Source organism: Myodes glareolus, chromosome 13 (genome assembly GCF_982192425.1).
Source record: "Myodes glareolus chromosome 13, mMyoGla1.1, whole genome shotgun sequence".
NCBI lineage: Eukaryota > Metazoa > Chordata > Mammalia > Rodentia > Cricetidae > Myodes > Myodes glareolus.
The window spans coordinates 25,687,285-25,712,114 of NC_142038.1; the positions used below are offsets into that span (position 1 = coordinate 25,687,285).

Consider the following 24,830-nt stretch of genomic DNA (forward strand, 5'->3'; position numbering starts at 1 on the left):
AAAAAGTGTTTGTTTGCTTGTTTGTTTGTTTATTTTGGTGACCAATTTATGACAAGAAAATTGAAAACAGGAGGGACTGTTTGGAGAGGAGGGAGAAAGTGGGTCTAGCAGGAGAAAGGGGAACAAAAGATGGTGGGAAAATCCATGATACGTGTGTATGAAGCAAAAGAAGCCCTTAGTTTGTATCCCTGTTAAAATAACCATAAAAGGACTGCCTTTCTCTTAACAGTAGTCTGTTAATTACTGTGATCTGTTGCTTTTTAATTAGAGTCTTTTAAAATCATGCTTTTAGAAAATAATATTCAGACTGTAAGACTTTGAACACGGATTGAAGCTGAGGCAGACAAACTCCTTAACAGCATCAAAACATCAGCAAAGTCCTTACCAGAAGTACAGAGGTGGAAGACTGAAGAGCTGCCTTTTTGCGCTCTCCTGGACAGACAGAACAGACTACCTCTAGAGTGCTGTCGGGTTCAGCTTGTGGTGCTGTCCTTTCAAGATTCCTGCGGAACTCTCGCCATTCGTACACAGCATATGCAGTCTTGAAAAGACCATTGCAATGCCAAGCTAGCACTTAGCTTAAAGGAAACAAACACAGTTGTCATAGTTACTTAGGAAGCAGTATGAAGGGAAAGTGTTCGTCTAATTCTAGACAGTTATGGTTTGTAGTGGGCAAGAAATCAGTCAAGGCAGCATGAGAATAGTGATGTCATGCTGTGTTAGATTTGCTTTACCCGGGCCTGAAAGCAGGATTCTGGGAGATAGCATAGCTCCTGTGTGCGCCAAACTTAGCATCAACACCGTGGCACTTACCACATTAGGGAAGAATCTGTATGCGCGTGGCAATTTTCAGACTGCAGTAAATACCGGAGAGCCCAAAACTTTTTATTTCTCCAGTGAATTTAAGAAAATTTAAGCGTACAGACTGTAGCCTAGGTGAAGAGTATATAAAATGTGTGTAATGATCCACTGGCTTATTCTCTGGAGTTTAAGCCCTGAATCCTTTTTTTAAGACCAGGTCTCACTGTGTAGCCTTGGCTGTGGAACTCACCTTAAATTCAGAGATTCAGCTATATCTACCCCAGGTGTTCAGATTAAAAGCATGTGCCACCATACCATACCATACCAAAGCCCTAAATCTCGATAGACATACCTGATGACTCATACCCATGATCTCTTTGGAGTCACATCACACCTCAACTAACTTTCCCTATTTATGATGGTTATAGTCTTTGTAAAAAGAAGCCTACATTCATGGTGCCCACATTAGTTTTTGAATTCTAGCATTGCTGGTTGGCTCTTCACTTTTTTCATTTGTACATGAGATGCTAACCTACCTTATTTATTATGTTATTAGAAAATGAGAAACATATAAAATAGTTCACTTTTAATGGTTCAGCCAGTTAGCACTACAAGAGAATAATGGTCACTTACTATTCACTTTGTTGTTGAAACCAACTTGCTTGTAGGCCAGGCTGGTTTTAAACTTACTATGGAAGTGGACTGAAGTTGATCTTGAATTTTTGGCCCTTCCTGCCTCTACCTCCCATTGTTGGGGTTATAGGCTGCACCACCAAGCCTGGCTCTTACTATTTACGTTTGTGATTCTGTAGTTAGCAACCCTGGATTAGCCCTGTCCAAGTATAACAGATAACTTCAGTACTTTGGTTTAGGAAAGCTAATATTTTGTTATCAGCTAGCAGACTGTTGGCTTTCACACACCTCCCAGGGCCTCAGTAATAGAAAGTATGTCCTGCCTGTGACTTGTCTCATGTGTATTCACCCAGTAGCCTCTGCTGTGAAAGTTTGCATCTTGTCAGTTCCTGCTACAGAGCACACCTGGCCTCCCAGATACACAGTTTTCACCATCTCAGTATCTCCCCACATTCAGTTGTTCTTGTTTTCTTAGCCAGCTTCCTTCTGTCTTTTGGTTTTTGTTTGTTTGTTGTTTGTTTTTTGTTTTGTTTTTGAACTGTCAGATGTAATGGGGAGTAACAAACGTATAAGAGAACAATTGCCAGGAAATGGTTAGAATAGGATGAACTCAGTTTGGGATGGCATTTAGATGAAACATCGAACTTTTTAAAGGTGAGGATTGTATCCTATTTTTACTTTTAGTGTTCTGCAGAATTCTGGAGGTTTTCTAGAGTAGCAGCTATGAAGGAGGTGAAGAAACTGGGTGGTATTGTGATGAATAGTTCCTTACCATCCTCCTGTCCAGAAGTCCACGTTATCTAGGTTAAATATGTGTTATTAGGACACAGTAGATGAAAAACCTTAGTTGTAAAGTATGCTAGACATGCAGTGGATTCTTGAGCAAGTCGTACGCGTGACTCATTTTATGTGTAATGAGACTAGCGTACATATCTTCTGTTGTAAAGTTTACTCAGCTGTAGCATTAGCTTTATAGAACTTTCAAAGGACCTTTTTCTGTTTGAATTTTTTTTGGATCTTACAAGTAAACATTTATGGACGAATGATGTCCCTGTTCTAAATGCCTCTGACCTTCTCAGGCTTCACAGATTCCAGTTTCCTCACTCTTTTGAAGAAGATGCCAGATGTTGAACAGCTGTATGGCCTTCACCCTAGATACCTCGAGAGGCGAAGAGTGAGGGGCCATGAGGCTTTCAGCATTCCAGGAGTCCTAGAAGCTTTGCAAGCATGCCCAAACTTGGTGGTAAGTGTACCTGGTGGAACATTTTAACTGGCTGGTTGATGAAACGGTGGCTCAGAGGACTGTGGAACCTGTCCACTCACATGCAGACTTCACGCTTAACAGACTTTGTCTTAAGTTGCATTGCATATTCAGCATCTTGTACAGAAAGAGACACTTTGAATGTGAAATAAAAGCCTTCCTTATGCTTGCCATGGTGCTATTTTCTAGGGTGTAGAAACATCTCATTTGGAGTTGGTAGAATCCATTTGGACATATATGCCGCATGTTCATATTTTGGGGAAATTTCGTAATCGTAACGGAGCATTTCCAATTCCTCCTGAAAATAAACTGAAAATCCCCATAGGAGCCAAAATCCAAACTTTGCATTTAGTTGGTGAGTACCTGCTTTCTGGTTCACTTGTTGTGCCTTATAACACTGTGTAAGTGAGTAGTCACTGAAACAGTTATGACATTTTAAAGATCGTGTTATTGATTGAACTGTAGAAAAAGAAGTGCTTGTGAGATTTGTTTGAAAGCTCAGATTTTTCATAGTTAAAGATCTTTTTCATGGGAAAATGTTATGTTGCTTTTCAAGCAGTCTATTGCCAAGTTAAAGACAGTTGTGAAGGGTTTATATTTTGTGTTTTTCCATTGAACTAGAATCCTGCCCTTACTCTGATTTTGACCTTTAGAGGTGGGATCTCTTATACAACTTTTGGAGAGGAGGAATTTTATTTAATTTGCTGTGTTAACATGTATGATGTGTGTGTGTATGGCACGGTGCACATGTGGAGGTTAAAGGACAAGTGTATATAGTACAAATACACTATATATTGTGTACACTATATAGTGTCTCTCTTTTTCTTTTTTCTTTCTTCCTTCCTTCCTTTCTTTCTTTCTTTCTTTCTTTTTTTTTTTTTTTGAGACAGGATTTCTCTAGTTTTAGAGCCTGTCTTGGAACTAGCTCTTGTAGATCAGGCTGGCCTCAAACTCACAGAGACCCATCCTGCCTCTGGCTCCCGAATGTTGGGATTAAAGGCATGCGCTGTCACCACCACCCAGCTTCCCTTTCCATTTTTAAGTGGGCTCCATGGATGGGATTTGGGTCACAAAGCTTGAATGGCAAGTGCGTTTACTGCAAGACAAGTGCTTTTCAACAGTAAGCCATGGGCAGTGTTTTACTGTGCTGTGTGGCACTCGTTCTAGCTACTGACACTAAGGAGCTACACTTTTAAAATGTATTTAAATTCCATTTTATTAAACAAAGAAACGAGTCAGGATCTTCTATGTAGCTCAGACTGACCATGAATTGTCTATCCATCTTTGTTTTTCCAGCTCCTGAGTATTGGCATTACAGGTACACACCACCATGCCCAATTAATTTACTTAAATTTAAACAGGCAGACATAGCTAGTGCCTATTAAACCTCAGTCTAGAACATGACAAGACCCTCAGTAATTGTTAGTTTTCCTCTTTAAGTAAAACAATTACCATGTTCTTCAATGAAATGAACATTCTGCCTCTTACCATTTTCTTCTAAAAAGATGGTGATGGAGTGGTCTTTTCCAGAAATTCTTTTATTTCCATCATTACATTGTTCTTTCTCCGTGTGTATGCTCTTTAAAATTACATCATCGTAATTGCAACAAGGGCAGATATTTTATGAAGTTTAACTTTTCATCTTTGCCTTAGTCTGCTAAGACACTTTTGAGGGACCCTTATTAATACAACCTAACACTTTATTTATTTACTTATTTTCTTATTTATTTTGAGGCAGAGTGTTACGTAGTTCAGGGTGGCCTCAAATTCACTAGAGAGCTAAAGATGGCCCTGAATTTTTTATCCTTGTGCCTTTACTTTCCAAGTGCTTGGATTGTGCATACACTAAATATTCAGTTTTATGTGGTGTCAAAGATGGAATCCAGGTAGGTGTTTGTGCTTGCCAGGCAAGTACTCTTGCCATACCCTCAGCCAAAATATTTTCAGTTTTATACTTTATTAATATTTTAAGATTTATGTTTTACTTTTATTTTTTATTTTTCTATTAATGTTTCTATTGAATATATGCTATATTCCAATAATTACTTCAGATGTTGGGGATATTCTGAGGATGTAGGAGTTTCTAAGACAGATTAGGTAGTCATAGGATGACCTGAGGATACTATGGGACAGGACTTAAGTTCATGCGCATGACTGTGGAAGGACAGTAAAGATCCTCTTGTCTGTAAGATTGTAGAATAAGTCTGAGCAGGTTCTACTTCTGTAATAGCTGAAATTTATAATGTAACCTTAAGGTAGAAGATTTTTATATCTTCATATTTTCTATAGTGCCTGCACCAGTTAATTGCAAATATAAGTGTTTGCTAAGTTTCACTGAAATGAGTTAGTTATGTGTTTGGCTCATAGCTTTGTACTAACTATATGGTGGTAATGTGAAGAAATGTACATTATCTTTTGTTTATAGGATAAATTTGGCAAAAAATAGGATTGAGCATCAGATAACTGTCTTTGGATCTTTCTGACCTTGCCCTTTGGCCCTCATAGCAGCCAGCAGTACCACCTTTGTGGTAGACATTAAGTTTAATTTGTAAATTCTTTGGGTTTTGGTCTGATTTTCTTCCTTTGGTTTTATCGTCATTTTATTTCCCATTTGTTGCCATATGGTATGTTTACATAGTAAAACTGAAGTCCACTACAGTTTGGAGAAGACGGGTTAAGGAGTAATGCATGTAAGTGATAGTAGGTTCTTCAGTTTATCTTCCGAAGAACCAACCAGTTTTAAGTTCCGTGGCTTTGCTTTCTTTAGCTATTCTTGTCAGAAGTCTAGAGAATAAAGTGGCATTGTGTTAATTTTTTCAGCTACTGTCTGTTAAGTGCTGTCACCCTCAACCCTTAGATTTTTCTCAGAGGCTTTTGGATTGTTTGAGCGCATTTCTGAAGCTGCCTCCTTCCGTTTAGGATTTACAAATTAGCAATCTTTTTCTTCTTCCACATCTGCTGACATCTCCCTAGTACATACCCTTCCCATTTTCCAGATTGAGTTCTCTGTGGATATGAGTCATCAAGAGGCATAAACTATCTTTAACATTTTGAGGCATTAAAATAAATAGGTGTCAGATTTTGTTCTCAAGGCTGTGCTAGCTTATTCTACATATTTACAAATTCTTAAGATTCATATTATTGTAGAAATGACTTCAGGGTGTATTTTAAATGTATTGTCACCAACCATAATACAAAATCTTAGCTTTAGCTGAGAGATTTGTCTTTCTTACTGATGGGGCAGTAGTGGCCATCGGCAGCCATATAGTATTTGCGTAACTCACCTCCGTCATCACAGCTGTGCTTTCAGAAATTTACTTTTACTTTGCATCCTATAAGATACGGGTGTTAGTTGTGTGTTTTAAATACAGAAATAGATTTTAAAGCCCATTCTTTATAATACAGTTTCCGTCTTTACTACCTGTTTACATAAACCAAATTTGATGGACTTTAGTTATGTCATAGATAAGCTTGAAGGACAGAGGATCAATTGAAAACTGGACTCTTGAACATGCTGTAGAGACAGTGCTGATTGTTTTTGTCATGTTCTTGTTTTTTTTGTGTGTGCTCAGGGGTCAATGTTCCTGAAATCCCCTGCATCCCGATGCTAAGGCACCTGTACATGAAGTGGGTGAGACTCACTAAGCCACAGCCATTTAAAGATTTTCTTTGCATCAGCTTGAGAACCTTTGTCATGAGGAACTGCGCAGGTAATGCTATACAGTTAGGCTTGAATTAAGTATCTGCTTTTCTAAAAATGTCCTGGCAGACTCTGCGTCTGACTGAAAGTATGTTATTACTGTCTATATTTTGTGACTTACACATCTTGGGTATGTATATCTTTGCTTTGTGGACAGTAGAAACACAATCAACCTTAGCGAAAAACAAAAACTACGACTATCTTGTGTTTTATATAAGCTCAGGTTTCAGTCCATCGAATTCAATAGATTTCATCTTTTTAGCGTCTGATTTCCTAAACATTATGAACAGTTATTCCACCTTAAGCTTTGTTTTTATGATGTTATGCAACTGAACAGAGCCCTTAGTACCCAGTCTGCTGATGGCATTGTTAAAGGGTATTTACCCTTCCTCTGGCTCCTTTCTGACTGTCTTGCTGGTCACATCTACTTTTTTACTGCCCACACAGATGTGCAGCTTCCCCTGGGGTTGCTTTGGTTACTCTTTATTACCCTGAGATGCGTGCGTCGTTTCAGCTTATGCATGCTCTTCAGGGTCTGTTTTTCCTGACGTCTCTCTCTCTCTTCTCTTTTTTCCTTTTTATTGAGTATGGTATGTATTATTTTGGTACTTCATATGTTCGGCCTTTTTATCCTTTTGGAGTTAGTTATAATGCTGTTTCTCCTTTGGAAGAAGTCTTTCTGAGTATCTAACACACTACTGGACATAGATGCTGAAATGATAGAGTAGTTCTTTTGAGTGAAGGAACAAATTTTCCTTAAGATTTTTTTTCCATTTATTATTTTGAAATGAAAATTATTGAAACTTAAGTGTATTTTAAAAACATTGCATATCTCAACATGGGTTTTGAAAGATTCTTGTGCTGAATAAGTGTATGGTTAGCAGACTAGCCCTTTGACCTAGTAAAGCACAGGGCACTGACAGTCACCAATAGTCTGTCTATCATTTCAACACAGGAGGTTTATAGGAAAATTTATCTTTGAAATAATTTATTAAATTAAGATTTATTGTTACTTACTTTTTCCAGGACCTACAAATTCCTTGAAATATGTGCCCTTAGTAACTGGTCTGGCATCTGCCCGGAACTTGGAACACTTAGAAATGGTCCGAGTCCCTTTCCTGGGAGGTCTCATCCAACATGTGGTTGAAGACAGCTGGAGATCAGGTATTGGATTCCCTTAGTTACAAAACAGTTTTTAAAATTAGCTTTTATTTCTTTTAAGCTTTGTTTAGATGCCTCTTATCCTCTTAATTTTTAAAAAACAATGCTTATGTAGTTGGTTGTCTTTGCTTTCTTTATGGTGTATTTGAGGATGAGACACATCCATGAGCACAGATTAATATTCTTTGCCTTTTTATGCATGTTAAACCTCAGGAGAAACAAAAGAGTAATAAGGCTGGTTTTCTATTTTGTTACTTGTTACTTGGTAAATAGGTAATACCTTTCATTATATTTGAACTCTTTCTTAGAACGACTGACCCAGTTTCATTGCCCTTTGAGAAGAGGTTTTATGACTTGGACATCTTAGGTCTCTAGAAGAGCTCAGGCTTTAGTAATGCTGATGTGTCTGGTATTCATTATTATAGAGTATAGATGTTCGTCCTGCCTGATACTTTGACATTAGACTCATTTGCCACATATATCTCTTGAAAGCAAAAGTACTTACTCATAACATCCCTTAGATGCAGGGATGCAGAATGCAGGATGCTAATCATTTCATTGGTAAGGAAAAAAATTAACTGAGATGATTAGTAATTAAAACTAGAAGCATAGTTAATTTATTAATAAAGCAAGTTGGAAAAGAAAGTAAAATGAAAAATAATAAAATGGAAAATCTTCCAGTAACATCAATAACATATAGATGTGGTTAATACTGGTAAATCATGTTGAAGACTCTTTGTCACCTAATCAAGTCAGTGATGAGTTCCCTGCATTGCATTAAATCATAGATGGCAATAGGCTCCCTCCAGACCACCATCATTACTTTTATTTTATTTTAATGAACAAGATAAAAGTCAGGAATAAAGAAGATCACAGCATCTGTTAGAGAGAAGGCCTGAAGAGAGTGGCCAGGGATGATCTCAAAGGGCGTGATTAAGAGTGAAAAGGCAATCTATATGTAGAGTAGGAAGAACTCTTGAGTGCAGATCTCTAACAGTTTGCTTGCATTAAGAATCTGTAAGGAATTCTTGAAATTAAGAAAAAAAGCAGGCAAAATGGGAAAAGACTAGTAACAAAAACCTTCACATAGGAGTTTAACCATATGACTGATAAACATGAAAAATAATGATAAAATTTGGCAGGCCTTGGAAGTATAAATTAAAGTTATAGTGTGCCACACAAGCACTGACCTGACTAGTATAAAAAACAGTAGTGTTGGCCAGGTTGTGCACCAGCAAGACAATGCTGAGGATGTAAGTTAATAGAAGCCCTTGGAAATGTTGCTGGACATTATCTGCTAACATTGACCGTTTGTATAAGCTTTAAACCCAACAGAAAAGAATGCATGTTTACTCAGAAATACATGGGAGATTGTTTTATAGGAGCATTGTTGCTAATAGTCCCCCATATGGGACACTCAAACCTCAGTAATCCATAGGATAGATAATTAAAATGTGGCATATTCACATACTATTCTGCACAATGCAAAGGAACAGACTGAGAGCCACCAACAGCAATGTAGATAAATCACATGACAGTGTTTAGTCAAAGAGGCCAGATGCAAAAGTGTATATAATTGGTAATTTGTGTTCAGGCAGAATTCATTGATCTATACATTAATGATTTTTGTCTGCTGCTCTTCCCTTTGGGTATGTAGTTATGCCTTTCAAAAACAAAATAAAGGAAAGGAGAAATGTCTCTGTGGGTAAAGTGCTTACCATACAAACAAACTGGGCCTGACTCAACAGTCAGGTTTATGGCACACAGGCAACATGCATCTGTAACCGCAGTGCTAGGTGATGGAGGCGGGCAGGTGGGTGGCCAGCCAATGTAGCCAGATGGCAAGTTCTAGTTTCCATAGAGGTTAGTCTTAAAACATAGAAGATTTAAAAGGAAGGGGCTGGAGAGATGGCTCAGTGGTTAAGAGCATTACCTGCTCTTCCAAAGGTCCTGAGTTCAATTCCCAGCAACCACATGGGGGCTCACAACCATGACCTGCAGGCACACATGTAGACAGAATATTATATACAGAATAAATAAATAAATAAATGAAGAAAAATGACTGTATGAGTTGTTGACTTGAGTTTTGTAAGAAATTATTTTAAAAAAGATTTAAAAGGAAATAAAGAAACATCTGGCTACCACATGGGCGTGTGCACCAGTACACACATGGATCCATACATACATACACACACACACACACACACACACACACACACACCAAAGTTTGAAAAATTTAAACATGAAAATGAATTGAAGTAGTACTGTCTTATTCATGATACACTGGAGGTTCGGGATTTGGCCAGGAAACATCAATCCTTCTGCACTTCCCTCATGAGTTTCCAGCATTTTCTTTGTCTTAAGGCTTGAAGTGTTCAGATGCTCCAAGTGTGTTTTCCGAGTGAGTATCTGTTTGGGGGAAATAACTACTAGGAATAATTCACCTGGAGGTAATTTGGTTGCAAAAACAAAGCATTTCCTTTTAAACAAGTAATTATTTCCTTTACCAGAAGTTCCGAGGTCAGAGAAATGATTGTTTTTATTCCCTTTGTCTTTACCCAGGAGGTTTTAGAAATCTGCACACTATTGTTTTAGGAGCTTGCAAGAATGCCCTGGAAGTAGATCTCGGTTACCTCATCATTACTGCTGCCCGTAGGTATGTTTTATCTTCACCTTATAGTTTTTGTTTGAGAATTAGAAGTTTTAGAAAACTTTGGGGTTAATATAACTATAAATATTTGTGTATAATGATCATGTCTCATTTGGATTTAAAATCTAAATTAAGTAGCAGGTGACTTGTCTTCTTCATGTTTGTCTAAATGTAGAACTGGAGCCATTTGAGCTGCATTCTGGGTAGGTCAGCCCTAGAAGGGTGTATGGGATCACTGCACAGGAAATCAGTACATGAGTGTAGTGTGAATAGAAGTTGGTGGCCCTCTCTGGAACCGTTTTCCATCTGTACTTGATTTCCTGAATTGTTTTAGCTGATAAACTTTAGAAACATGTTTTAAATTGGCTTTTTGCAATGTTGGACCTCCATATCTTTTAATGTGTCTTCATATCACTTTATACTACATTTACTATTTCCCATCTCTCAGAGGTCTACCTCTACTTACTTTTTTTCCTTATGTTGAATTTTTCTGTCAGCTCATTAAAAGTTTTTACCAGTAGAATGTTAATTATGAATAAAACAAAAGTGTTTAACTTAGTATTTTTACATACTACAAAAGTATATCTTTATTAAAATGAAACATTAATGCTAACATAAGAAAAATGTCAGATATTTTTCTCTGATACCAGATATACTCTATCACACTTTTGTTTTTATTACTGCATTTGTATGCATGTGTGTGCATGTGCACATGCACACCACAACATGCATATGGAAGTCAGAGGACAAAACGTTGAGTAGTCAATTCCCACCTCCCATTGTGGGTTCTTCAAATTGAACTCAGGTAACCTAGGTTGTCGTCATGTCTGCATAGCAAGTGCTCCCCATGGCCATCCACCAGCTCTACACTCTCGCCCTGATCTGAACTGCTTAATGCAGTTCTTAGGGAAGAAAGAAAAGGTCCTCAGGCCAGCTGTAGGATTCTTGCTCTCTGGGCCATTATTGCTGATTGCATAGCTGTAGGGCACTGCTAATGCTAGGCTGCACTTGAGAAGAGGGGGTTGTTTGGTTAACTTCTTGGTTTTGTTATTGCTGTTTGGTTTTTAATGGAAAGGGGAAAGTTGTTGATACCTGTGGTAATGTTAGTAAAACTATAAGCTTGTTACTGAGCTCTGTTACACGAAACAATCTAATTCAGTGTTTTAATAAATTTTTCTGTTTGTAGGTTACACGAAGTTCGCATCCAACCTTCTTTAACCAAAGATGGTGTCTTTTCTGCCCTAAAGATGGCAGAATTGGAGTTTCCACAATTTGAAACCCTGCACCTGGGATACGTAGATGAGTTCTTGTTGCAGAGTAAGACCTGATGTTTCATTCCATGGATTTGCTGAGGGAAACGTGCTTGATAGACTGAAATCTGGATATTGTGTGCCTTTATTTTCCTGAGCGTAAGCTGACCTAATGTCTTAAGTGCTTGCATGTCTCGGAGAAGAACTGTTGTATTTAGGTTCAGATGTATGGACTTCCTCTGCCATACGGCGTCTGTGCTAACATGCTGTTAGGAGTGTAGTGATGAACACCTGCCAAGATCGGTATCTAGATTTGCGGTTGTTCCTCTTCACTGTCCACGTTTCTTTCCGATTCTGCTTTATTTTTCCACAGAATGTCACTCATAGTTCCATTTGTTGAATTTGATCTGTCACATTTCTTGAAGCTTTTGATGGTCTCTTCAGATGAGGTCCCATTCTTTGCTCATATTTTGCATTTCCATAATAAGCCTGCTGGGATTCTGAACTTTGCAGATACTGTAGCACACAGTGGTTAGTATTCATTTTATGGTAATTGCTGCTGGCTTGATAACATTTGGGGTATGCATTTAAAATTAGGAACTCATGCCTTGGGGTTGAATTTAAGCCAGTCAAATTCATTATTCAAACTGTTTTCCCATGAGGCATTTGTAAGATAGGGAAGAAAATTTTCACCAATGTGTTTTCATTCTATCAAGAATTAATTTGTTTCTCAGATAATTTATAAAAGTTTTTGAACATCCACTGTCATACTAGATGGTTTTTGTGTTTCCTTTGGCTCTAATTTGCATTACAGAACGTAGAAAGTTATAAATACTATTGACTGAGACAAGCATAGGACAGTCCTGTGCAAAGAAAAAAAAATTACCTTCCTCATTCATTTCAGTATATGTCACAGCATGTGCTTTGATCTTGTTTGTGTAAGTGCAGGATTCTTTAAAAGAATATTAAATCAGAACGCCCATTTTTAGACAATACTGGAATAATCTGTGTAGCTTGGAAACTCTCGGGTTTTAGCAGCATAGCATTAGGAGGCTAAGATGGTTTCATAGAAAATTAACTCTTCCCTTGTCTTGGTTTTCTGGTTATGAAAGAGACTGCTATCCTTTTTATCCTTTTTTTTTTTAATCTGTGTTCAGAAGTCCTCATGTCAGAATCTGGTCTTTCTCCAAGCCCGTAATTTAGCAACTTCCCTACCTTCACAGTGTCCACCTGTTAGCTCTGCTCAAGGGTTGGGCTAAAATCTCCCTTTCCAGGGATAGGCAGGCGCTTCTTCTGTCTGTACCAGTTACTCTTCTGTGTGCTTCTTCCCCCTCACCACACATTCTCAGTAGGACGTAAATGCTACTTGACCACCTTTAGTTCATACTTTCAAAGCAGTTTGTTTCAGTTTCTTTCATATTTAGTAGGTTCTTGGTGTTGGCTTTTTTTATAATGCACTCCCTTCTAGACTGTTCAACCTGTTCATATCTGGACTCAGCTTTTCCAAAGATTGCCAGGGATTCTGTTTCAGGTTCAGTTATGCATTCTATGAGAGACTACCCTAAGTGGGATAAACACTAGGGCACTAGCTCATTGGGTGCAGTGCTCACCAGGCAAGCATGAGGACCTGAGTTCAGATCCCCAGAGCTGGATGTGCTTACTCGCTTTTAAGAATCCCATCTCTAATGCCAGTTTTCCTTTGACAGTGTAGGAGGTGGAGTCAGGAGACTCCGTGGATGTTCTTAAGGACAGCGAGCCTGGCATTACATGGGTGAACAAGATATCCTATCTTAAGTAATGTGGAAGACAGGGAAGACAGCAGGGATTGCCCTCTGACCTCCACATGAGCACACTGGCACACAAGAATCACTGCTCATTCCTGTTCTTTGTCTCAGTCTGCCTTCTTAGTAGTTCACATCTTGAAGCAGGAAGGTGAAGGACTGATAAAATTGGAGTCACTTTTCTTTTGTCTGGCAGAATAGATGAATAGAAACATCACCTTTGTCCTCTAGCACTTAATAAGATTGGTAGTGCCAGATCGGGTGATCAATGTTCTGAAAAGCAGATGCTCTGTATTAGGAATAAAAGTTGCTGGGATTCAGTGACCTAAGGATACTTGGAGAAGGATTTGTTATCTCAGAGCTTTATGTGAAGGTGATCAGGATGTAAAACTCAGCAATATTGACTTTTAAGTTTTAGAACTCTAGAGAGAGATGGAACAACAGGAGAGTTGCATGTTGTTAGTCATGAGTTTGTGTAAGATACTTAAGTACTTCCCTACTTTTCTCTTGATTGGCTCTGAGGAGACATTGGAAAAATTATAAATTTTTCTCTAGCCAAGTTTGCGCTAGAGGAAGGAGAATTAGAAGGTTAAGGTCATCTTTTGCTACACAACAAAATGGACACCATCCTAGGCAATGTGAGACTATCTCAAAAAAAAAGGATAAATTCATTTATAGCAATTTCTAACATTGAGGTATTTATTTAGTAAATAGTAGTAGTTTTTACCATTAGCTGCCCTGTAAGCTTAAAACAAAGAAAAGGAATGGAAATGAAGTTTTGATGGCATCATTGGGATTTTAAAAATTTTGGCCAATAGAAAAACTTAGGAGCAGTAATGGGTTGCCCTAAAGGCTGGTCGTAGGACATACATTTGTCATTTTACAGTGGAGCGTTTATGTGGACAGCACCTAATAAATAGGGTCAGTTCAAGATTTTGCTCATCGTAAGAGATTAAGTGATCTTAAAGTCCAAAGAGCAGCAAAGAGGTTTAAGTTTAGGATGGTGTGAGATGACTTCTGCAGGAAATGCCTACAAATACTAATGTTGGACAGTAATAGGAAGTACAAACTATATGGAGAATAAAATTGGCAGAACTTGGGGTCGATTGATTGGTTAATACATATTCCAAGCAAAAAATGTACATTGCTCTATTGTTGAAAAACAGTTTCACCAAGAGCAATTGAGTTTTTTTGTTTGTTTGTAGGGTTGTTGCGTTAATTTCAAGGACTATAAGGTTTATGTATGTGTATCTGTGTATGTTTCTCTTAGTACTATCTAACATACGGAGGATACAACTTACCTAACTAGAATATCCTTCAGGGAGCTCTAAGTGTGAGGACCCGCCGTTGGAGGAGAGAGTGATGATGTGCACGAGTTGAGGTGTGGTTGCCAGTGGCCTGGTTTAGGACAACTTAGCACCCTCAGCCCGCTTCACACTGTGACTGCCCAGTGACATGTGTCCGAGTTAGAGTCAACTCAGGGTAGACACCTATTCACCTGTATTATGGGTTCTAAAATAAAATCTGATCCTAATTTTCCATGGCCACACTATACTTTAAAAACACGCTCCTTATACCATGAGAGAGTTCCAGTTTATGGTTTCCTTTTTCTTTTTAAGAGATAAATTAAAGTGTTATAGTTGTAAAAACCAATACATCTCTAAGTTAGTCTTTTTTCTTCTTTCTAAACAGTTTACTTATTTCCTATTATCTATCCTTTGTCTTTTAACATGAATTCTGTTGGTGTGAGAATGCTACCATATATTCAGAACAGACTTTAAACCTGAAGTCGGCCTGATGATGGCTGAAACAGAACAGGTTAATCACATGGAGGGATAAGATACAGAATTGACAACACTCCATGGCACTGAGACTTTAAAATTGATTTCTTTCTAGGCAGAATGGCTAATGCAGATTTGGTGAAGTATGGTTTGGCAGATGTGGTCGAAAATCCTGGTATCATCACTGATATAGGAATGAAGGCAGTCAATGAAGTTTTTTCCTGTATCAAATATCTGGCAATTTATAACTGTCCTCATCTACACAACCCATACAATTGGATCTCAGGTACAGTAAACTTGACAATAACACTATGTTTTCTGGTAGTGAAATATGTCTTTTTATGTGATATGATTATATTCCTAATGTAGATATTTTATATACATATACTTTATGTAGGTTGTTCATACAAGTTTTGAGGACCATTATTCAATGAGTTGGAAATATAATCAGTATCCCCTTCAATTTTTAAAGCTTAGCTTAGAAGTTTGCAGTGCCCCAGTTACAGATTTAAGTACCCTGATCTTTGCATGCACTTCTTTGCACATGCAATTAAAACTAAGAGTCTCTGCCCAGAACCTAGGATATTGTTGTTGATTCCTTTGAGAATTACCTTCAAAGTGGCACATTATCTGAAAGAAAAGAATAGGGGCATATTTCTTAAAACCTTACTTACATGATTTATTAAACACTAACCTGAAGTTAAAGCTTTGGTTGACCAGAAGTCCTATTCCATTTTAACCTGTCCTGCCTATCCCATCTCAAATATAGAAGTGATTTTTGTACTTGATGTTTTTCCTTATGGCACAAGTTCATTTTCTCCTATGAAAAAAATTAATGCCATTTATTTTAAAAGCCTTTAACTGTCTGTATTCACAAAACTTTAAGTAGATACCAGTTAGAGGATAAGGTTTTTGTGATACCTACTTTAACCAAACACCCTTGCAAATACCTACTGAACCCTTGACCTCTACTATCAGAACAATTGCCAGGGATCTGCACCTCCTTGCAGAGCTGCCCTCAGGACTGTTCAGAGCCCTCGAGCCTCTTCTGAGATTGCTTGCCAGATTGTCCATACCTTACCTATCTGTGGCCCAGATGAACCAACATGTTACTGGAAATTAGGAATTTTAGGATATAGCAGGTATAGATCACTTTTAAAAAATAACATTTATTGGGTTTTGGTTTGTTTTTCTTAAATACAGAAGAGTTTAAAGAAGAAAACAAAAAATGGCTTATAATCCCATCACTCAGAACTCCTGTTAACACTTAAATTAAAGTAATACATGCACTTGATAAATTTCAGACAGTACAGAAAGGTACAAAATGAAAAGTCTCCTCTTCTCAAGGTAACCGTCATCAACAGTTTCTTATATATTCTTCTGGACAAATTATTTTGTGCATATTACATCCTATACCTATATAGCATTTAAAGTGATTTTTATTCAGAAGGAACTTCCTATGTTTACACTGTCCTGTTAGTTTGCATACTAAGTCTGTTGAGGAGAGCGGTCCGTCTCAGCAAGCCTATAGCTCTCCTCATTCAGTCAAAGTAGGTGCATCTGTTCAGCTAAGTGAATGTGCCGTGCTTGCTTTCCCCAATGTCCTGTTGCTGAAAGGCATGTAGGCTGACAGAGTGACATTTCAATCAGGGCCACCTTAGCTTCATGTCAGTGTTTCCTGGGCCATGTATTTCTCACGGTGAAATTAGCTATGGAGCATCAAGGTAGTCATCAAGTCTTAAAGACCATGAAATAAGGGAAAAATTACTCAAAAAGAGAGGATTGGAAAGACTTTTGTGATCTGTAGCAATTCATGAGTTGCCTGGGGACAGTGCCGAGTAAACACATGTCGTGTTGTTTTCAACAGATCACTCTAGGTGGACACGGCTGGTTGATATCAACCTCGTGCGATGCCATGCTTTGAAGCTGGATTCTTTCGGTCAGTTTATTGAATTATTGCCCAGCCTGGAGTTTATTTCCCTGGACCAGATGTTCCGTGAGCCACCCAAGGTGAATCACAGTTGAGAGAAGTTTTTGGGTTTTTTTGTTTGTTTTGTTGTGTTTTAGTCTGGATACAGGGAAGAAAGCAAAACAACCTGTCATGTTTATTTCTTAATAAATATGCCTTTCTGCTGTTACAGTTGTATTTTTAAATTCTGTCTTCAGTGAAGGTGTGGCATTTATAGCATTGGATGGCCTCTTGTTATCAGTGTGCGTTAAGGGGTCTTCAGGGAAGGGAAAGGAAAACTTAGGCTGCTGCCTGTTTTATAAATTAAGGTGAGATAGAGGAGACGCTAGGACGCAGGGCTTTCCCAGAGCACTTCAAAATTAGTCTGCAGAAGCTCAAGTCTAAGGATAGGAATTCATTTTGGAAATGTTTTACTTTGCTGCCATCTCCTAATAAGTTATATCTTGAATAATCCAATGTTGTCCCGTTGTACAAATGTTATTTTTAAATTGCCTCACCAATAGAACAGTATTCATGGTAATCTGTGCTGCTGTGGTTTTTTCCTCACTGCTGAAATAGTTCATTATAGTGGGGAAACATCGACTCGGCTTTTGGTTCCCAGCTAAGCCACTTATCAGTCATGTGCTGTCACACATTTCTTTTCTCAGTGTGCACCTGATGTTTGCAAATCAGCCTAGTAATGCTTTGTCTTGAAGTGTGGTGAGCTTTGAATGAGATCTTTTCTACATACTTGAAAGCATTTCTTAAGTTGTACTTTTAAATACTCGTCCTTATGTAAGGATGAAATGAAGAGCTGTTAATGAAGTGTTCCAACCCAAATTCGTAAGCACATGGTTTGTTTTTGCCTAGGGCTGTGCTCGAGTTGGTCTGAGTGCAGGCACTGGAATTGGGGTTTCCTCGGCACTTGTTAGCAACCAGAATTCCAACAATGACAATGATAATAATGCTCAGAATAATAATGCCAACATCCATGACAACAATCACCATCACCCAGACGATTCGGATGAGGAGAATGACTTTCGTCAAGACCTACAGCCGGGAGAGCAGCAGTTTGCAGCTGATGGTAACTCAGATCTTTCATGAGCTCCAGATGCAAATGAGTTTTGCTTTAGTTTCTCTGATTCTATCCTGTTGGTTTTTTTCTTACTTGAGCTTGTCATGCATGGTCTACACACAGAGAATTCAGAGTGGAAGGACTGGTAGATACTAGGACTCCGTACGTTGAAAGCATTAGAGACTTGATTTAACTGAGCTTTAACTCTGAGGATTATAGCAAAGTAGCCTTTAAACTACGTAGGTTAAAAAGGAAATGAGTACCCACTACATGCACAGGTGAGCTTCACATGCTTTCAGTCTGCAGATCTTTATAGCTGACCAGCAGACAAAGCGCATGATCTAATTCCAGCCTATGAAATGTGCTCTGTAATTGCCTGCCCAGTTCTTTCCTAGCTACTAAACACCTGCTGTCTGCTAGCCTGTGTCCTAATAGGCTCCATCTCCATGCCCTCTGCTAGTGAGTATGAATAAGCCGAGGTAGTTTTCTGGTTTCTCAGTTGATCCCTCAAAGCTAGGAAAATAATTCCTCTAGCCATCTTCCTGTCATTCTTTTGTCTACCCCATAGACATTGTAACTGTAAGAAATGGGGTGTCCTGATCCTGTGGAATGACTTGTAATTAAAGGCATGCTGTGAACATAGATGTCCTGAACAGAGAGTTATCTATAAACTTTTTTTTTTTTTTTTGGTCTCAGCAAAATCACTAAAGACTCTCAATCCTGGTGGTTATCTTACTTGACAGATCAACTGTATTTGTGAGTTCTGTCTACTTCTACCTTCTTGAGATACTTTCTTCTCTTGGTGACTCCATAGTCATTTTCCTGGTTTTACCCTGACCTCATTTGGCATTCCTCCTCAGTTTCTTCCTCTCCTTTCCTCTCTTTTTCCTCTCCCTCTTCCCTTCTCTTCCACTCCCTCTTCCTTCCCTCCCTTCCCTCATGTCTCTCCATATTCAGTATCACTTAGAATAATAGCATTAGTGCCAACTATATATTAAGCTCTATATCTTTTTCTAGCCTTGAACTTCACACTTTTTAAAGTAAATTAGGCTCTAAACTTTTATTGTCGCTAGACATTGCAAGCTTAGAGTCAAATCCATCTCCTGATCTGAACCCCAAGAGATATAAAGACATATAGAGCCAGCAGATAGTAAAGATGAAAGAAGGAAGTGTGAAGGTGAATATTGTCGTTTTGATGTGGCCAAAGAGGAGTCATGTTCCAAAAGTCATACCATTTACAGATCACAGGCATTATAAAAGTACAAACTGGTACAGCATAAATCACCCCTGGGAAGTTGTTACAACTGCTATAACACAAAACACTACAAATTCTATAAGCCTAGTTGTGATGGATTGCAGTGGAAAATTATGTGCCTGCAGCTCAGTACAGGGAAGAAAATGCCTTTTGTTGCAAAATCTCATTAGAATGCATTCAATACTGGTATTGTTCTGACTCAAACTAAGTTCAGTTAAGGAGTTTGGGAAATAAGATGTTGCTATAGAAGTCTTGAATATTGCTTTGAGGAATTTTGCACTTTTTTTGTAAACAGCTGATAAAGTTAGCTATTAGTAGTAGTAAGTTGAAGCTTTTTGGTCTTAAGGCTTTCATGGGCCTTATCCTTTGGAATAATGTGAGAATAAAACCACATGTTTGCATTCATTGATAGGCACTTGATATAGTAAACACTGAAAAACATCAGGCATTTAGATGCCATTAAAGAGTTAATAACTGTATGTAGTTTATTAATGTTCCTTGCCATATATCAGCCAAAGGTAGAATTTGAGTTTGTGTGCTCAATATAGCCTGGTTAAGACAGCAGATCCCACAAGGCTCATTGTTCATAAGATGATCATCATCTTCAATTATGACCTTTTTCCTGCCTTTGTCTTACATTGATTTATGAAATAATCCTTTCCTATCTGTGATTTCCTTTTCTTGGATTAGCTGGGCCCTTCTTTGTCTCTGTTGAAACAGTTACAAGCTAGTCTTTTAAGAATAGGTCTCATAATGACTGGGTGTGCTATCCCAGAACTGCTGGTTTTACATGCATTGTGGATTTTTGGGTTTCTTTAGTTTTCACTTTATTTTTATTTAAGCATTAAATGAGATGGAAGACATGGTACAGGAGGATGGAGAGGTGGGAGCTGAGAGTGGAAGTGACGTGCCAGCTCCCAATCAGGGACTCCTTCCTATGGATGCTGATGAGGAACAAGCAGGTAATCATGACACACTTTCCACATCCATCATCAGGAAATTAGGGTTGGAGTATAATGGCGAGTAGGAAGTACTATGAACAAACACTGATGTGTTATCTGCTCTTCCCTACTGAGACTTTATATTCTCCTTGCCTCATACATCTGTATCATAAGAGTTGTTTGTTTGTTTGTTTGTTTTGTTTGTAGCTGCAGCCAGCAACTGCTTTTTCATTTCACTGTGTGTCTTGTGTGTGGATGTAGAAAAAGAAAGCACTCAGACTTTGATGGACACAGCAAGCTTTGTGTGTGTGTGTGTGTGTGTGTGTGTGTGTGTGTGTGTGTGTGACAATAATTAAGAGGTCATACATGTGAGAGGTCAGGAGAGGAGTGTAAATGATGTAAATACAGTGCTTATTTATGTGAGTCTCAAAGCAATTTTTTTTTTAATTTAAAAAATGTGTATGTACTAAGACCTCACTTTGGAGGGGAGGAGAAGCAAGGCAGAGGCTGTTCTGGATTAGTGAGTAGACTAAAAAATCCCAGTCTCTGACCCCAGTGGTAGGCTAGTGTCACAGGTCTTTTAAATGGCCTTGATTGGCTCTTTGCTTTCTATGGGAAACAGATTTTCAGAGGTGAGTGGTGTGCTCAGCACAGTGACAGGGAGGAGCCTGAGATTAGAACCCAGCACTATCCTTCCTGGTTCACCTTGTTCCGAGTGTCTGACGAATGCAGTCACCTACCCTGCAGACTTACTGCCAGCTTTGCCAGGTTTTAGTCAGTGTGACAGGCAAGAGCAGACAAGGTTCCTTGCAGCTTGTGTTTTGTCAGGATCGGATTGGAAGAGCTGGAGGTCTGAAGCTGTGCTTTACATAAATGACCATTCTCTACCAAAGTATAGCATGTGGTTCTCCAGAGAGACTGTAATCAACTACTCCATATATTCTGAGGGTTATCTTCTTTGCTTTCTTATACTTTTGAGAAATTAGTTTTTAAAATAATGCAACTGTTACTTTATTTTAGAATGAATTCTTGTGCTTTGTGAAATATTGAAATTGGGACAGATGTTTTAATTTGCCTCTAGAAATGTATACCAGTTTTCATTCTAGTCAGCTTCATGTTGTCATAATGGCTGTAGCTTGTTGAAATGCTTCAAAGAATCTCACACAGGGGCTTTTTCACTAAAGTAAGTGACTGAAGGCTGCTTGGCAGAAGCATCTTTCTAACCCTAAGTCTCAGAAATAGTACTTTCTGTGAGAGTTTTTCGTGAACAAGTATTCTTAGTTTTTGTTTTTTGTTTTTTGTTTTTTTTTTTGCTTTAGGACCTAGTGGTCTACAGCGCGTAGTAAAACCTCCCCCAATTACAGTTCACGATTCCGAGAGTGATGACGAAGAAGACAGTCTAGAACTACAAGAAGTCTGGATTCCTAAGAATGGTGCCCGCCGTTATTCGGAACGGGAAGAGAAAAACGGAGAGTCGGTCCAATCTAGGGAGCTGGCAGGTGAGCAGCGCCCAGCTCTGGCTTAGCAGTGGGAGATATCCGAGCTGCTTTGCTCCATCTTCATATGTGTCTTTACTGCAGCTCACGGTGCAGCTTTTGCATGTTAGGATGTGTGCTAGGAAGTAAGGAGGGCAACAGTTGAGCAGGAGAGGGCACAGCAGAGACGACCTGAGGAACCCTTGAGTGCGGCTCTAGGTCGCTGTGCTGTCAGGTTGTCAGCGGTCAGCAGGAGGCCTTGGTTTATGGAAGGATGGGTGGTGAGTGTCCAGCTCATGCACTCCCAGTTGTAGTCTGAATATTGGGGTAATATTACTCTCTAGTAAATAGGGAGTCCTAAAATGCAGAAATTTGGGGTTTTCATTGTTTATGTAGGGTTTTGTTTTGTAGTGCTAGGGTTTTGGATCTAGGCCTTTAGCATGCTAGGAAGGCACTCTACCCCTGAGCTGTATGTCTAGCTCCCTAACGTAGTTTTTATAGTGTCTAGTTTCCTTTTAAAGCCAGGCACCAGCTTATTCTGTTCGCCTTCCTAAGAAATGATGGCTCTCCTGTCTCTTAGGTTCACAGTTCTTTCTTCCCTTGCTCTTTCCGCTCAGTTCTCAAACCTTGTGCTCACTACTTGTAACAAAGCATACTTCTTTTAAACAGTCTTTTTACTTTTTCTAAACTGACTGCTTGTTTTTTCTCTTTGCTCCTTAATGTGTTTGAATATTCAATACACAGTTAACACTCTACCTGCCTTATATATAGTGCTTCATTTTGGAAAGCTCAGGTTTTTTGGACTTAGAATACTGTACTAACCACTGACTGATTATTCAGTTTTTAGTTCACTCCTTTTTAAATTCAGATATATACTGTTGTTGGAAAGAAGCTTCATGGAAACTAAAATTTAGAGAAAATGTGACCAGCTGACTAACCTGTAATTTTTTTCATAGACAATCCAGTGTCTTAATCAGCCAGTCCAGTGTCTTAATCAGCCTTATGTGTGTATTCTGTTCTATATTCATTGAGCCTTGCTATGCCATAGGGACTTTGTTAGGTACTGTGAAGGATCACAGGATGCATTATGTCATGGTCAGTCTGTCCTTACAGAACCTTTAGTCCAGCTGACACGTAGACAACTTGGATCACAATGTTGCAGGCATTGTTATAGCACATCAAGGATTGCACAGAGCTCTAGGCCCTTCGGTGATGGGGTGTCTACATTGAGGGAAACATTGGAGCTGGGCCCAAAGTGCAGGTAGAGGGGGCTAAATTAGAAGTTAGCTTGGGATCATATTGTGGTGACCTCACTGGGCAAGCTGGAGAGAGCTCATGAGGGAGGCAGTAGAGATGGTGCCGAGTTTTGGTAGTGGTGAGTACATAATTAGGAAAGCTGCTGCATTTGTCTCCTGGTCCAGATTTACTCTTGCCTTTCGTCCAGGGTTTGCACTGAAGTCTTTTCTCTCCCTCGGGCCATTCTTTTTCTGTAAGCAGTAAGTGGAAAAGGCAAGACTCCACTTCGGAAGAGGCACAGCTCCCATCAGACGGGCCCGTCGAAGCAGTTTCCCCTGGAGGAGGGCAGCTGTGAGAAAGGCTGTCAGGTCACCAGTGAGCAGATCAAAGCCGATATGAAAGCAGCGAGGGATATTCCTGAAAAGAAAAAAAGCAAGGATGCTCATCCCAGCTGCAGCAGCACCACCGCCAGCACAGTGGGAAACTCCAGCTCACCTAGCCCTGCTTCTCAGAGCCCCGACTTTGTAAGGACGGTGACCAGCGGGGGTTCTTCTGAGCCTAGCCCTGCAGAAGTGGATGTGTCCAGGCAGTGTGTCTGCTCCCCTGGTGGGTCAGAGGACTCTGAGGCCATGGAGGAGGGAGATGCAGAGAGTTCTGTCTGCCCCAGATGCTGCTGTCACAGGCCCCAGGAGTCCCAAAGGAGAACTAGCAGGTGTTCTGATGAGGAACGTCCTTCAACCAGCCGAGCCTGTGTTGTGAATGGCCCGGATGGTACGAGATCCGCCTTTTCCTTTAGGACTCTGCCACAAGGGGGGTCTTCAGGCCCAGCACATGATGAGAGGACTAATGGGAGTGGCTGTGGGGCTACAGGTGAGGACAGGAGGGGGAGCTCCCAGCCTGAGAGTTGTGCCGTGCAGTCTAATGAAGACTACCCTCGGAGGCCCCTTACCAGGGCCAGGAGCAGACTGTCCCATGTACCGCTGATATCTGAGTCAGGTATGACAATGCTCCCAGGGTTAGCAACTGCAGGGCAGGGCTGGACAATGGCCCGAGCTTGTGTCATGAGTCTTCGTATAAAAAGCTAATTTATGGTAAATAGTATTCTATTTGGGAGTTTTGTGGATCATAGAAACTTTTAAATAATATTTAAGAATGTTTTGGTGGAAGGGGGTGTGAAACAGGTTCGATCCTGAAAACCCAGAATCATTTCACCTTTAAGAAAAGATAAACCATGTGTGTTTGCCCAGAATGCAGTCCTGATTCTGATGTCTCAGCCCCCATAGATGAACAGTGCTCCCACCCCACACTCAGGGTACCTCGGAAAGTGCTCAGGGGCTGACAGGAGCGTGAGGTGGCTGGATTGGTACAGTTCCTGTGTGTTCCTTGTTCTATTTTTATGGGATTTAGTGATTGCTTTTTGTTCGTGTGTGTGTGTGTCTGTGTTAGTGTGTGTTACTGTTTTTTTCTGAAATTTATTTTGCTCCCAACTAGGTTTGGCAAGAAATAAGCAGGTAAGTAATTAGTTTTCCTCAGATTATTTGGGTGAAGGTACAAACATACACACTTGCTATTTGTAGTTGTATCTGGTTGGCATTGAGTTGAACTGAACATGTTTTTAATCTTAATTATATTTCTGTTCTAAGGTGATCCCTCTTGCCTTTATTAAGTTACTAGTATTTATCAGTAGATAGTAATGGATTTTAATTTTCTCTAAGCATCTCAGCCTTAAAACAAGTCCTCTTTTTCATCTGCTAAAGAAGTGAATTCATGAGGCATTGAGCTCATTTTAGCTTTTTTTTTTTTTTTTTTTGGTTTTTCGAGATAGGGTTTCTCTTTAGCTTTGGAGCCTGTCCTAGAATTAGCTCTTATAGACCAGGCTGGC

The 24,830-nt window shown here is 39.3% G+C and overlaps 1 protein-coding gene across 5 annotated transcripts in view; it reads left to right on the forward strand.

The window, feature by feature from the left end:
* The window catches only part of Fbxo38 (F-box protein 38), a 45,113-nt gene that overhangs the window by 10,520 nt on the left and 9,763 nt on the right, over positions 1 to 24,830 (forward strand). For 3 of the 5 annotated variants that reach the window (XM_048419010.3, XM_048419009.3, XM_085699800.2), the window contains exons 4-15: positions 2,514 to 2,677; positions 2,885 to 3,050; positions 6,268 to 6,405; positions 7,422 to 7,559; positions 10,119 to 10,212; positions 11,393 to 11,523; positions 15,134 to 15,304; positions 16,886 to 17,028; positions 17,837 to 18,050; positions 20,139 to 20,258; positions 21,557 to 21,736; positions 23,210 to 23,944. In XM_048419010.3, coding sequence (XP_048274967.3) covers positions 2,514 to 2,677; positions 2,885 to 3,050; positions 6,268 to 6,405; positions 7,422 to 7,559; positions 10,119 to 10,212; positions 11,393 to 11,523; positions 15,134 to 15,304; positions 16,886 to 17,028; positions 17,837 to 18,050; positions 20,139 to 20,258; positions 21,557 to 21,736; positions 23,210 to 23,944 — 2,394 coding nt within the window. The remainder of the gene's footprint in view (positions 1 to 2,513; positions 2,678 to 2,884; positions 3,051 to 6,267; positions 6,406 to 7,421; positions 7,560 to 10,118; positions 10,213 to 11,392; positions 11,524 to 15,133; positions 15,305 to 16,885; positions 17,029 to 17,836; positions 18,051 to 20,138; positions 20,259 to 21,556; positions 21,737 to 23,209; positions 23,945 to 24,830) is intronic. The other 2 variants (XM_048419013.3, XM_048419014.3) reach the window with 2 other exon arrangements.